Here is a 13082-nt window from a genome sequence, read left to right as displayed (position 1 = left end):
TAAGATACCTTTAAATAGTATTATGCTGTTTCATGTATAGTATAAGAACTTAATAAGAGTAGTAAAGATGTGATCTTTTGCCTTTGGGGCAAGAAGATGCTACCTCAGACCATCTGAGGAGGGCTGGTTTATCCTGTGGGCTCAGGTAAGTGCCTTATAGAGAGGGAACATACAGATTCTCCATGCTCTAGGACTGTGAGATTCCATGATTTCCAAGTACAACACTGGACAAAACCCACTAAGGCTAGGCCCAGGCCACCTTATACCAGAGCAGGCAGAAAAGGAATTGCAAGGGACCAGCTTGCCTTCTTCCTCAGTTGTTCCCATTTTTTCTTGGCTCCAACCACTCCAGAACATGGACTCCTTAGTGGCACATCGCAGAGCTATAACATACTCTGTAAAGGCCTGCAGTCCTGTGAGATTGTAGGTTTCATCTCTATCAATATCTTCTTTGGTGAAGTTGACTTCCATCTAAAAGACAAAGATGACTCTGAGCTGGATGGGAGATCACCTGTTATCTTTCCATTTTTCTTCTTCACGTCCCAACTCTCTCTTACATTTTTGGAACTTGAAGCATTGTATCTCAGGTTTCAAAAAATATCATTTTCATAGATAAACCTCACACATGCCTGGGGATCACCTGCACCTAAACAGATGTGAGTCACCCCATGAACCACCACCCTCCCCATTTCCTGTCTCTAAGCTTGTAAGGCAGAGATTCATGCCCACACACCCACCCCCCACCCCATCCTGGCTGATGTGAGTGTGCAGAGTCTTGTTCTGGAAAATACAAGGTGCAGTCATAGGACTGAGGGCAACCTGGGCCTCAGTGTAAATACTGCAGGTGACTCCAATACCTAGATATAAGGCCTCATAGAACAGTAACTAACAGAGACCTCAGTGGCATTAAGTTCAATCTCATGTCATGGACAAGAGCCCAAAAGTTAAGTGACTGTGCACTACTTCAGTGTTTGTTATAGGCATAACTGGGATCAGAATACAGCATTCCTAACTCCTACATACTTCCCCTTTACCCAAATCTTCCATTGCAAACTATTGGTCTTTAGGTAACCAGTAGGGCTGCTAAGGATCTCAGCAGCCTGGATGCATAAATTCATTTTGACATTCTGTGGGGAAGTGGAGGAGGAGAGGTAAATAAATCACTTCTCCTTTCTAGACTTCAGTTTCCTCATTAGTAAAATGAGCACACTGCTTTATATAATCTCTCAAGTCCCTTTTGGACCCAACTCTCCAAGAGACACTAAAAATTCAGCTATTTATTTTTGAGCATGGTCACTGTTGCTGCAAGATGAACTTTTAGCTGTTGGTTTATATGAACTTACATTGAGTTGATTAATAAACTGTACTAATAGGCATGTCTATTTTGTGAATATGCATACTAGTCCCATAAAACCCTGTGAGAGAAGAAAGTATATATAACAGCTGTGAAAATAACTACATAACTATAGGTCTTGGGCCTGAAGGAAATTGAACAAAATGAGAATGTATGTATGTGGCAAAAACCTGAGCATCTCAGCCGCAAATGGAAACTTCTAAACTCTGAATCTAGGAAGATGGTGTTGGGAAAAGGATGTAGGAACCAGAGGCAAGGGCAGTTTCACTGCTGAATCCAAAGTTCCCTGAGCACCCACCTCTAACGGCACCTGTAATGGCAGAATAGGGTCACTGGGACAATCCCACATCTCAGAGAAAGTAGCCTTCCCCAACTTAGCTTAGTTATGGGGCTCATTTGGGGCGATATTAAGACCTTTATAAGACAGACAACCACACGGTATCTTCCACACACAAATCAAAATAAAACTATATTAATCCACAAAGAAGTCTAATAAAGTTTTGTTGCCCTTTTAAGCTCTTTTAAATATGTAATATTCTTTTATAACAATCTTTCAAAATTTTCTTCCTGCTTTGCGAGTACCCTCAAGCACATGCTTGGTCTACAAGCTGGGGCTCTTCACATTCATGTTCAGTAAGCTTTGCCTAATGTAACTAGCCAAGCATGTTCTTTACAGCCCTTTCCCATAGGTGGGAAAAAAGCTGCTCAGCCTTTCAAACTACGTACCTGCCTGAAAGGCTTCTTTCAGTTTAGCTTTTTGTCCAGGCAAGTACCTGCGGCCCTCATACAGTCCAGGGCCAACTGATCCTCCATATATAGACTCAACTAAGATTTCCCCAGCTCAACACAAAGGACTCCTAACAAAACACTAATTAACTTCATCGGGTTTATTTCTAACAACCTATACTTTGTGCCAAATCCTAGCTCGCCCAAAGTGTTTATGTTTTAAGAGATGAGTCAGAAGTGTTGGTGCAAAGCCTAAATCAAACTTTTAAAACCTTCTTGAGATTCTTTGGCAGAGTTCTCACATAGCTCTATTTTTTTTTTTTAATTTTTTTTTTCAACGTTTATTTATTTTTTGGGACAGAGAGAGACAGAGCATGAACGGGGGAGGGGCAGAGAGAGAGGGAGACACAGAATGGGAAACAGGCTCCAGGCTCTGAGCCATCAGCCCAGAGCCTGACGCGGGGCTCGAACTCACGGACCGCGAGATGGTGACCTGGCTGAAGTCGGACGCTTAACCGACTGCGCCACCCAGGCGCCCCAACATAGCTCTATTTTTAAAGGCAGAAACTCCTTAGACTAGGCAACAGGTAGATGGTCTGGAGGTTGCTAAAATATGGTCAAATGAATGGCAACTTGGAGTCAGAAAACTTGGGCTCAGGTTTGCAACTTACAAACCCTGGGATCTTAGGTGATTTAAGCTCTGTACATCATGATTTCCTAATCTGTAAAAAATAATAATAGTGATGCCTCATTTATAGATATATGCAAAGATTAAATAGTCTGGAGTGTAAGAAAGCACTTTGCAACACACACAGCATTATACAAACGTTAAGTCCTGCTATATGGACATATTGGGATTTTTTTACAGTCTAATGCAGGGAGATAGGACTTTAAATGACTGTGTTGAGTGTTAAGTGTGGTGATGGAGGAGGAGCACCTAGTTCAGGTGCTCAGAAGGAAATATGTCAGAACTGAGTTCTGAGACATGAACAGGTTTTTTTTTTTCAATATATGAAATTTATTGTCAAATTGGTTTCCATACAACACCCAGTGCTCATCCCAAAAGGTGCCCTCCTCAATACCCATCACCCCCCCTCCTCTCCCTCCCACCCCCCATCAACCCTCAGTTTGTTCTCAGTTTTTAAGAGTCTCTTACGCTTTGGCTCTCTTCCACTCTAACCTCTTTTCTTTTTTTTTTTTTTTCCTTCCCCTCCCCCATGGGTTTCTGTTAAGTTTCTCAGGATCCACATAAGAGTGAAAACATGTGGTATCTGTCTTTCTCTGTATGGCTTATTTCACTTAGCAAAACATGAACAGGTTTAACGAAGTTTGGCGAGGGAGTAGAGGTACAAAAGCAAAGACACAGAATAGTGAAACAACATGACATAAGGGAAAGTAGCAATCCAGAACTAGTTAGTAGAGAACCAAGGTCAGGATGAAAAATGAGGTTGGAGGGGTTGATAGGGTTCAAGTGTTGGAGGATTAAGGATTTGGACCTTTTTCCATAGAAAAATTGTGTTGGTATAATTGAGTTTAAAAATTATTGTGTTTGAATGCTCAAAGGAGGGAGATACTGACTGCACATTCCACTTTCCTTCTCACTTCCTTCAGCAGAGCAGGAGAAATGACCTCTTAGCTCAAGGACTGGAAGGAATAAAGCAAAGATGAGGGCAGATGCAGGTGAGTTTCTCAAAGAGGTGGGTACAGGATGCTGAAATCTGGTGTAATTTACACGTGCTTCCCTCACTTAGTGTTCTACATGGCTTGCTCATTTTCCAGAGGAACAGAAATCCTGGTTTATTTTTCTTATTGAATCCTATCTCAGTGGCCGGAGGACTCTGGGCTCAGACAAACAGGGTGAATCAAGGATCGCTAGACAGTACCAATTCCTAGCAATTCCTCAGGTTTACTTAGACCATAACTGGTGATGTGAAGGAAGATGGACTTATGTTGTACCAGGAACTTCCTTGCTTAGGTATTCTGTTCTGGGTTCCAGAAACTACAAATTAATTAGTCTTGTGGTACATGTAGGCAGGTACTAGGAGAATGGTTCCAGAGCTGGCTTAGAAAAGAGGCTGAGAGGAAGAGTGGACATCATTATTTCTCTTATCTTAAACATGTAATAAGTGAAACTTTACCAATTTTCTTTTCTGAAAGAGCTCTAGACTAGGAGAGAATGCAATAAAGTATCTATGAATTTCAGCAAAATCTAGTAATAGTGTCATGGTCAAGACAATAAGAGTAGGCTGAATGATTATGACAGTAATTATGCATATTCACAGAAACATAAGTAAATGACCACACTCAGAGAAAAAAAGGTTGATATCTCTGAATAGTCTCTAATGGTTTACCACAGGGCTCTGACATAGTCACTATTTTTATTAATGATTTGATAAAGGTATACAAGTTAAGAGTTATAAAATCTGAGGATATTGAAAAGTCAGAAAGTTAAAAGTTAACTGTAAGTTTGGGTGGTAAAATAAAGATTCTAAATGGGCTGAAATGCTGATAATGCCTCCACTTATCTTAAAAACCAATAAACTTTAATGGGGCGCCTGGGTGGCGCAGTCGGTTAAGCGTCCGACTTCAGCCAGGTCACGATCTCGCGGTCCGTGAGTTCGAGCCCCGCGTCAGGCTCTGGGCTGATGGCTCAGAGCCTGGAGCCTGTTTCCGATTCTGTGTCTCCCTCTCTCTCTGCCCCTCCCCCGTTCATGCTCTGTCTCTCTCTGTCCCAAAAATAAATAAACGTTGAAAAAAAAATTAAAAAAAAAAAAAACCAATAAACTTTAAGACAGTGGACATGTGTTTTACTAGAAAATCTTGTGTGTGGGAAAAAAATATTAAAGGTTTAACTGATTTAATTGGCTAGGATCTGATTAAGAGTCAACAATATGTAGTGTTTACAGGGGCACCTGGGTGGCTCAGTCGGTTAAGCTTCCGACTTTGGCTCAGGTCATGATCTCACGGTTCATGCATTCAGGTCCCACATCAGGCTCTGTGCTGTCAGGTCAGGGCTTATAGCCTGCTTTGGATTCTGTGTCTCCCTCTCTCTCTGTCCCTCCCTCACCCTCTCTCTCTTTCTCTCTCTCTCAAAAATAAATAAACATTAAAAATATATATATAGTAGTTACCAAAAAAAGGCTGATATCTCTCTCTCTCTCAAATATAAATAAACATTAAAATATATATATATATATATATATATATATATATATATAGTAGTTACCAAAAAAAGGTTGATATAATTTCAGGTTGCATTGATGGAAATAGAAGAATATCCTCTGAACTTTGAAGTAAGAAAGGATTGTTGAAAATTGTTAAAAATGTTAAAAATTAAGAAGTTATGCTCCTCCAAAGTCACCATTAAGACAGTGAAATGGCAAACCACATAGTGATAAATGTCTGTAACACTCATAGCAGGCTAAAAAAAACTCATAAATAAAATGTATAAGAAACTCCTACAAGTCAATTTAAAACTCAGACCACCCATTAGAAAAAATGTGCAAAAGGCTTAAATCAACATTTCACAAAGAACTGCAAATAGCCAAAAAACACATAAAAAGGTATACAACCTCATTAAAAATCAGGTAAATGCAAATTAAATTAATTAATGCAATTAATGCAATAAATTAATGCAATTAAAAGTCAGGTAAATGCAAATTAATTAGTACACAATGGAATACTACAAAACAATTAAAATGTATAAACTCCAGCACTACATAACATAGATGAATCTTAAGAGTACAATACTGAAGGAAGTCAAATATTTTTTAAAAAATACAAAATGTACGGATTTCTATTACATAATGTGTCAAACTGTGTTGTTCAGAGATGCAGGTTTAAACGGTAAACCCATAATAAAAACCAAAGAAGCATTTACCGTGAAAATCAAGGTAACAGCTCTAAGGCAGTGTGGGGGTTGTCATCGGAAAGGATAAGCAGGGGACCTTGGCATGCTTTTTTTTGACCTCACTGGTTTTAACATGAGTGCTAACTTAATAATAATTTATTAAATACAACAGCTATTATTTGTTCATTTTTCTAAATACAAGTTATATATCACAATTTCATAAAGAGTTGGAAAAATAAAAAAGGAAATGGACAAACCACAGAATCTCAGCCATTGACATAGTTTTACACAAACCAGAGTGGAATGCAAAAGTAAACTTCTCACTCTTTAATATGTCCCTGTGCTTTGAATGCAAGATGCCTATAGTGAAATACTTGTCCAATCCAAAAGGCCCTAATGGGAAACTAGGAAGAAAAGTACTCATTATTATCTGTCTTCTATTTTTAAGGTAGAAAATTGAAAAAAAAAATGATTCCCAGTAAAAAAAAAAAAAAAAAAAAAAAAAAGTTATCAATAATTCTTTTCTTTGGGCCCTCTAATAGAAACATTGTAATAGGATACTTACCCAGTAGGCACTATTTACTGTTTTGAATCGAAGTGTGTATTTTAAAGTAGACGAAACAGGAGCCAACACAGGCCGTATCCATTTTATTTGAACCATTCGTTTGACGCCCAAAACTGGTTTCACACTGAAAATCTCAGGTGGTTCAATTTTCGCTGAAAATAAAAATCCTAAATTTCTCATATTTGCAAAAAGATCAGAAGATGTTAATAGCATCCACCTAAAACTGGAAAAAGGCAAAGTAGAGGGGTACCTGGGTGGTTCAGTCGGTTAAGCGTCTGACTTTGGCTCAGGTCATTATCTTGTGGTTCGCAGGTTTGAGAACCTGCATCAGACTGTGCTGACAGCTCAGAGTCTGGAGCCTGCTTCAGATTCTGTGTCCCCCGCCCCCCCCCCCCACCCCGTGCTCTTCCCTAACTCGCACTCTTTCTCTCTCTCAAAAATAAATAATAAAAAATAAAAATAAATTAAAAAAAAAAAAAGAAAAGTAGAAATGAAATGGTAGGGCTTATTTTGTAATCTGCTATATGCAGATGGCATTAGGAAGGCAGTGCAAAAGGAATGCTGCCATCCCCACTTCTCCCACCGCCTCACCCCCACCAAAAAAAGGGATGGCCTCTGAGGAGAGGATAGATTCCTACGATTTTTCCGCAAATATACATTTTACTAAATGGGTCAGATCTTACGCCAAGGAGAAAGGAGGTAAAACAACCAGAAAATGGGCTGTTTACCTTATCTACTCTACACTCCCCTCAATCCAGAAGTGTCCAGTAGAAAGCATCTTTCATTTTCCTTGAATGCTACAAACATTCTCATCCTAAGTCTCTCTCTCTGAAGATATGCAATTTTTTTTCTGGTTTTAAAAGTAGTATATGCTCATTCTAAAAAAATCTTTTTAATATAGAAAAATACAAAGAAAAAGTTTAAATCATCCATAATGCCATTAACCTCAGAGATAGCCATTATAACTTTCTGGTGTATTTCCAGGCTTTTTTCTATGTAAGTATTTGTATATTTTTAAGCAAATTTTCTATTATGCTAAATAAAACTTTCATCTTTTTAAATCACACTGTGCAATCAGCGTATACCCACTTGCATTAAAAATTCTTCTAAACAATGACTTCAATAAGGTTGCAGGATATAAAATTAATATACAGAAATCTGTTGCATTTCTATACACGAGTAATGAAGGAGGAGATACACTTGCATCAATAAGAATAAAATGCCTAGGAATAAATTTAAACAAGGACATGAAAGACCTGTACTCTGAAAACTATAAGACATTAATAAAAGAAATTGAGACAACACAAACAAATGAAAAGATATATACCATGCTCATGGATTGGAAGAATTAAAAATTTTAAAAAAATTTTTTTGTATGTTTATTTATTTTTGACAGGGAGAGAGAGAGACAGAGCATGAGTGGGAGAGGGGCAGAGGCAGAGGGAGACACAGAATCTGAAACAGGCTCCAGGCTCTAGGCTCTGAGCTGTCAGCACAGAGCCTGACACGGGGATTGAACTCACAGACCATGAGATTATGACCTGAGCTGAAGTCGGATGCTCAACCGAGCCACCCAGGCGCCCCAAGAACTAAAAATTTTTAAATGTCTACACCACCCAAAGCAATTTACAGATTCCAGAATTAAAAAGATAATAATACTAAAATGTGTATGGACCCACAAAAGACCCCAAATAATGAAAGTAATCTTGAGAAACAAAAATAAAGCTGAAGGTATCATAATCCAAGATTTCAAGCTGTGCTGACATAAAAACAGACACAAAGATCAGTGGAACAGGACTGAGAGTCCAGAAATAAGCATAAACTTATATCATCAATTAATATAAGACAAAGGAAGCAAGAATATACAATGGGGATAAAAGAGTCTCTTCAATAAATGGTGTTGAGAAAACTTGACAGTTTTATGTAAAAGAATGAAAATGAACCACTTTCTCAAACCATGCACAAAAATAAGCTCAAAATGTATTAAAAACTTAAATGTGAGGCCTGAAACCATAAAACTCCTAAAGAAAATATAGTCAGCAATATCTTTGACATCAGCCTTAGAAACATTTTTTTGGATAGGTCTCCTCAGGCAAGTAAAACAAAAGCAAAAATACACTATTGGGACCTCATCAAAATAAAAAGCTTTTGCACAGTGAAGGAAATCATCAGCAAAATGAAAAGGAAATTTACTGAATGAGAGAAGGTATTTGCAAATGATATATTCAATAAGGGGTTAAAATCCAAAATATATAAAGAACTCATACCATTCAACCCCAAGAAAATCATAGTCTGAATTTTAAAATGGACAGAGGACCTGAATACACATTTTCCAAAGACAAATAGATAGCTAAGAGGTACATGTAGAGATGCTCAACATCACTAATAATCAGAGAAAACCACAATGAGATATTACCTCATACCAATCACAATGGCTAGTAACAAAAAGACAACAAACAGTAAGCACGGGTAAAGATGTGGAGAATAAGGAACTCTTATGCATACTCATAACCCTTGGTATATTAATGACACATATGTACTATATCCTTAAGCTTTGAGTCTACTTTTGTATCTGTATCTCTTTCAAGAAAAAAAGGGGGTATCTTTTAATAAAAGAGTATATAAGAATAAAAAATAATACTTACTTATAGCATCTAAGCTCCAATGTGTTATATCAGATTTAATTATACCATCTGCATTTTGAGCTTCCACTTGAATGGTGTAATTATCTGGGTTTGTTATTGTTGGAGGAAGAAAGGAGCAAGAAGTATGATTTCTTCTTGTAGAATTATCACTTGGACAAATATCACTTTTATATCCATAAGAGCTTTGAAGGAAAAAGCCATTCAACATGAGTTTAGTACAGTAGTTTGGAAACAAAGCCATACTTAATATATTAAGCATGTATTTGTTAGTTTTACTTTGGGTTTCTCTTGAAGACTATATCATTCAGAATAGAGTGCCCCTCTCCAAATACCTTCCTCATCACTTCCAAGGAGAGTTCCAAGTTACCCGCTTCTTGTCTGAGATGTTATGAGACATGGAGACTTGCTTGAAACTCTTTACATCCATCAAAAACTATACTTGTATTTCCTATTAGTAAGAAATACTGAATAGGCCCTTGAAAACCCCGAATTCTAGTCTTGGGAAGTTATTCTAAAAAGAAAATTAAAATCAAAGAGGATTTATTAAATAAAGTATGGTGGATACATAAGTAGAATTTTAAATAGTTTTTAATATATCTATAGTTATTGATATGGAAAGATGGCCATACTCTATTGGTGGTAAAAAAATATGCATATTATATGCAGAATAATCAAATTTATATAAACTTATATATTTATATAACTGTTATTACAGATGTCTGGAAAGGTGCTCAGCAAAATGTAAAGCTGTTACCTTTGGTGATGAAATTTCAAGCGATTTTTTTTTTTTACATTCTTTACATTTTTCAAATTGAATTTTCTACCATTGGCATACACTATTTTCAGAAAACCCATGAAAATTATTTTCCTGATAGATATCTATCTATCCCAGATAGATAACTTAAATCCTATCAAACTATAACTTAATGAAGACAAGTACAAAGACTGATAGGAATCAAATGGGTAGGTATAGATATAGACCCACAGCTCTAGGGATTATGTAGGAGTTGAAGTCGGCAGAAAACAGAAAAACCCCCACCTTACACGGTCCCAGTGTTGGCTGGGGCTGGGAGCAAAGGAGCTTAGATGTATAGAATCGTGGAATTTTGAAAATAGAAAGGACTTTAAAGTTTTTCTATAGTTGTACAGTGCAAAAAAAATGGCCTCCAGAATAATGTTGAGTCATGGTTACATCACAAACTCTGGAAAAACATCAGGTTTGAATTCTGTGCCTTGGGCAAGTTTCCTAGCCTCTCCTTGCCTGAGTTTTCCCATCTAAAATGAGAATAGTAATATACCTACAGTATAGCACTGTTATGAGGATGAAATGAGCTAATATGTATTAAGTGCTTTTAAAAGTTCAGCCACTTATTCTAAAGATGAGATGTTACTATCATTGTTATTAGTACTGTCACTGTAGTTGAATATTTTGCATTTATTCATGTGGAGACATATCCTTTTCTTCCCTTTCCTGCATCTTTAGAGCTCCTTCACATCTCAGTTCAAAAGTCACTACCTCCATAAAGGCATCCCAACTCCTTATTCTTCCCCAGGGAAAAATCTATTCCTATCATTCCTGAGCATCAGTAAGGTTTTTTTCTTCATACCACTGACCCACCATCGTCTGCTCTCAGAGTTGATCACCTACAAGAAACCTTCCCATTCTACCCAGAAAAAAGATTTTTGGTGATAAACTTACAAAGGTACAAGCTAGTATGGGAGTCCTGGAGAGCCCAGAAGACCTGAGACCATGGACAGAGACTGTACACAGGCCTAAGGACACCCAGGCATTTCCTCTTTCTACATGACCAGCTCATGAACATAATGACAATCCATAGGGAGTGATAGAAGGGGGTGGGAGGAGTGACTCCTTGTAACAAAAAAATAGTACATTTATCGAGGTTTCTAGATTTTCATTATACTGATACTTTCTATTCAACACTGGACCTAGAACTACAGTCTAGGAGAATATAAGTCATTTGTACCATGGATTATTGGGTCTTTATCATTCTTATTTTCAGAAGCAGGGCTCAGCAAACTAGGCCTACAGGCCCAATACAGCCCGCCACCTATTCTTGACTGGCCCAAAGGCTAAGAACAGGTTTGACATTGTTAAATGGTTGGGGAAAATATGTAAAAAGAAAAATACTTTGTGGAATGTGAAAATTATATGAAATTCAAATTTCAGAATCCATAAATAAGGTTTAATTGGACAACAGTGAGATCCATTGGTTTACATATTGTCTATGGCAACTTTCCTGCTACAGAAATAGTGTTAAATAGTTTGACAGAGATCCACCTCCCTCTAAGCCTAAAATATCTACTATCTGTCCCTTTATAGAAAAAGTTTGCTGACCTCTGTGTTAAATCATCTCTCTGATATACTCATTGATATATGAGTACTGCAAGGAATAGTGCTTGCTTTTTTCAATTTCTTCTACTGTAAAGCATAAAGTGGATTTCCCCTACAACACTAGTTACCAATTTCCAAGGAGTGGGGAAAAAAGAGTATAAATGAGATCTTGTATTTAAAAACAAAACAAAACAAAACAAAAACTTGGAAGTATAGACTCTTTTTGGAATGGAAAAGATAATCTTTCAATATTTCCCAATGTGGGCATCCTTATTCTTAGGGGAACATGAAGTCCATAAAGGGTTTCATGAACGATTTTCAAAATTTCAAAAAAGAACCCCTTCATAAACTTGCTAAAACATCTAGCTTTTGGCTAGAATAATAATAAAAATTTTATAATTTTTATTCTAATAGGATTAGGATAAAAAGGGATGCTTGAGGTAGTAAGAAATTGGGGAAGCACTGTCCTGGTGGAATACTGTTTAACAGAGGTCACATAGCAAATTAGTGTAAATCTCCCTCTTAGTTCTGGGTTTACGACCCTACTTATTAACATTGCATCCATGAAAAAGGAACAGTTTTAGGACACATTCTGGAAAGAGGAAGAACATAGCTGAATATAGTAAATAAGCAGATTTTTCCACTCTGCTTATAACTGGTGACTGCTCTGAGCCAATCCAGTGCCTCTGAGAAGAGGCCATCATGTGGCTATAGCTCCCCTCCCTCCATAGTTGCAGCTCCTGTCAGTATGGCTGCAAGCAGCCAAGGTGTCATCCCAGCCATTGGAGGCTATGGGAGTCACCCAGAAGCTATAATGAGGAGAACATTTCACTTCAGAAGTGACTTGAATCATGAGTGAACCAGGAGCCTCTGCCTCCTACCCTTACTCCCACTGATAGCACACAAGCTCCAGTACTTACTAAGTTCTCTTTACTTTGTACCATGTATAACTGGCTTCTTTCTCTGGACTCCAGGTGCAAGTAAAATTCTCCTCATAGTAGAAGACACAGGAAATGTTCTCAGGTTTAGCTGGCAAAACTAAATAAATAAACACATATATGCATACATACATACACGTAATTATTTCATGAAACTAGGTGGATCAAAAACTGGACTGTTTTGGTTAGTTGATACATAATATAGATTCTCCTAATCAAGGCAAAGGAAAGAATCTAACTCCATCTCTTCAATTACTCCTTTATCTTAAAGAACTAGATTTATACTTTTTAAAAAGCACTTTTTACATTCTTACTCAAAAGCAACATTTGAGAAGCAAAAATGTATTAAGACACCAGGCAAATATAAAGTGTTAGTGAAATGCTAAGTAAAGCATCAAATGATGGAACCAGTCTGGGTAACTGGGAAATGGAAGATATGTGGAGAAGAGAAAAACACAAAATGTTCAACTATGCCACACTTCAACTTTATGTATCAATAGTTTTTCATCAGAAGATTACATTAATAGAGAAAATTTCTGAAATATTTTACATGTATTTCCATAGTTTATAAATTTTGCTCCCTGTGGTTTCTCACCCAATAACACCTATCCTTCCATAGAGAAAGAAGATACCATCTAGAATACAGATCTA

The 13082-nt window shown here is 37.3% G+C and overlaps 1 protein-coding gene across 1 annotated transcript in view; it reads right to left on the bottom strand.

Annotated features, from left to right (window-relative positions):
• Window positions 1-13082, bottom strand: part of IL31RA (interleukin 31 receptor A) — a 99063-nt gene that overhangs the window by 28483 nt on the left and 57498 nt on the right. Inside the window, exons 4-7 of the mRNA XM_045443819.1 lie at window positions 12414-12531; window positions 9141-9322; window positions 6496-6647; window positions 306-471 (exon numbers count right to left, since the gene is read on the bottom strand). Of these exons, the coding sequence (XP_045299775.1) occupies window positions 306-471; window positions 6496-6647; window positions 9141-9322; window positions 12414-12531 (618 nt within the window). The remainder of the gene's footprint in view (window positions 1-305; window positions 472-6495; window positions 6648-9140; window positions 9323-12413; window positions 12532-13082) is intronic.

Source organism: Leopardus geoffroyi, chromosome A1 (assembly GCF_018350155.1).
Source record: "Leopardus geoffroyi isolate Oge1 chromosome A1, O.geoffroyi_Oge1_pat1.0, whole genome shotgun sequence".
NCBI lineage: Eukaryota > Metazoa > Chordata > Mammalia > Carnivora > Felidae > Leopardus > Leopardus geoffroyi.
This window is presented reverse-complemented; position numbering and strand designations above follow the sequence as displayed.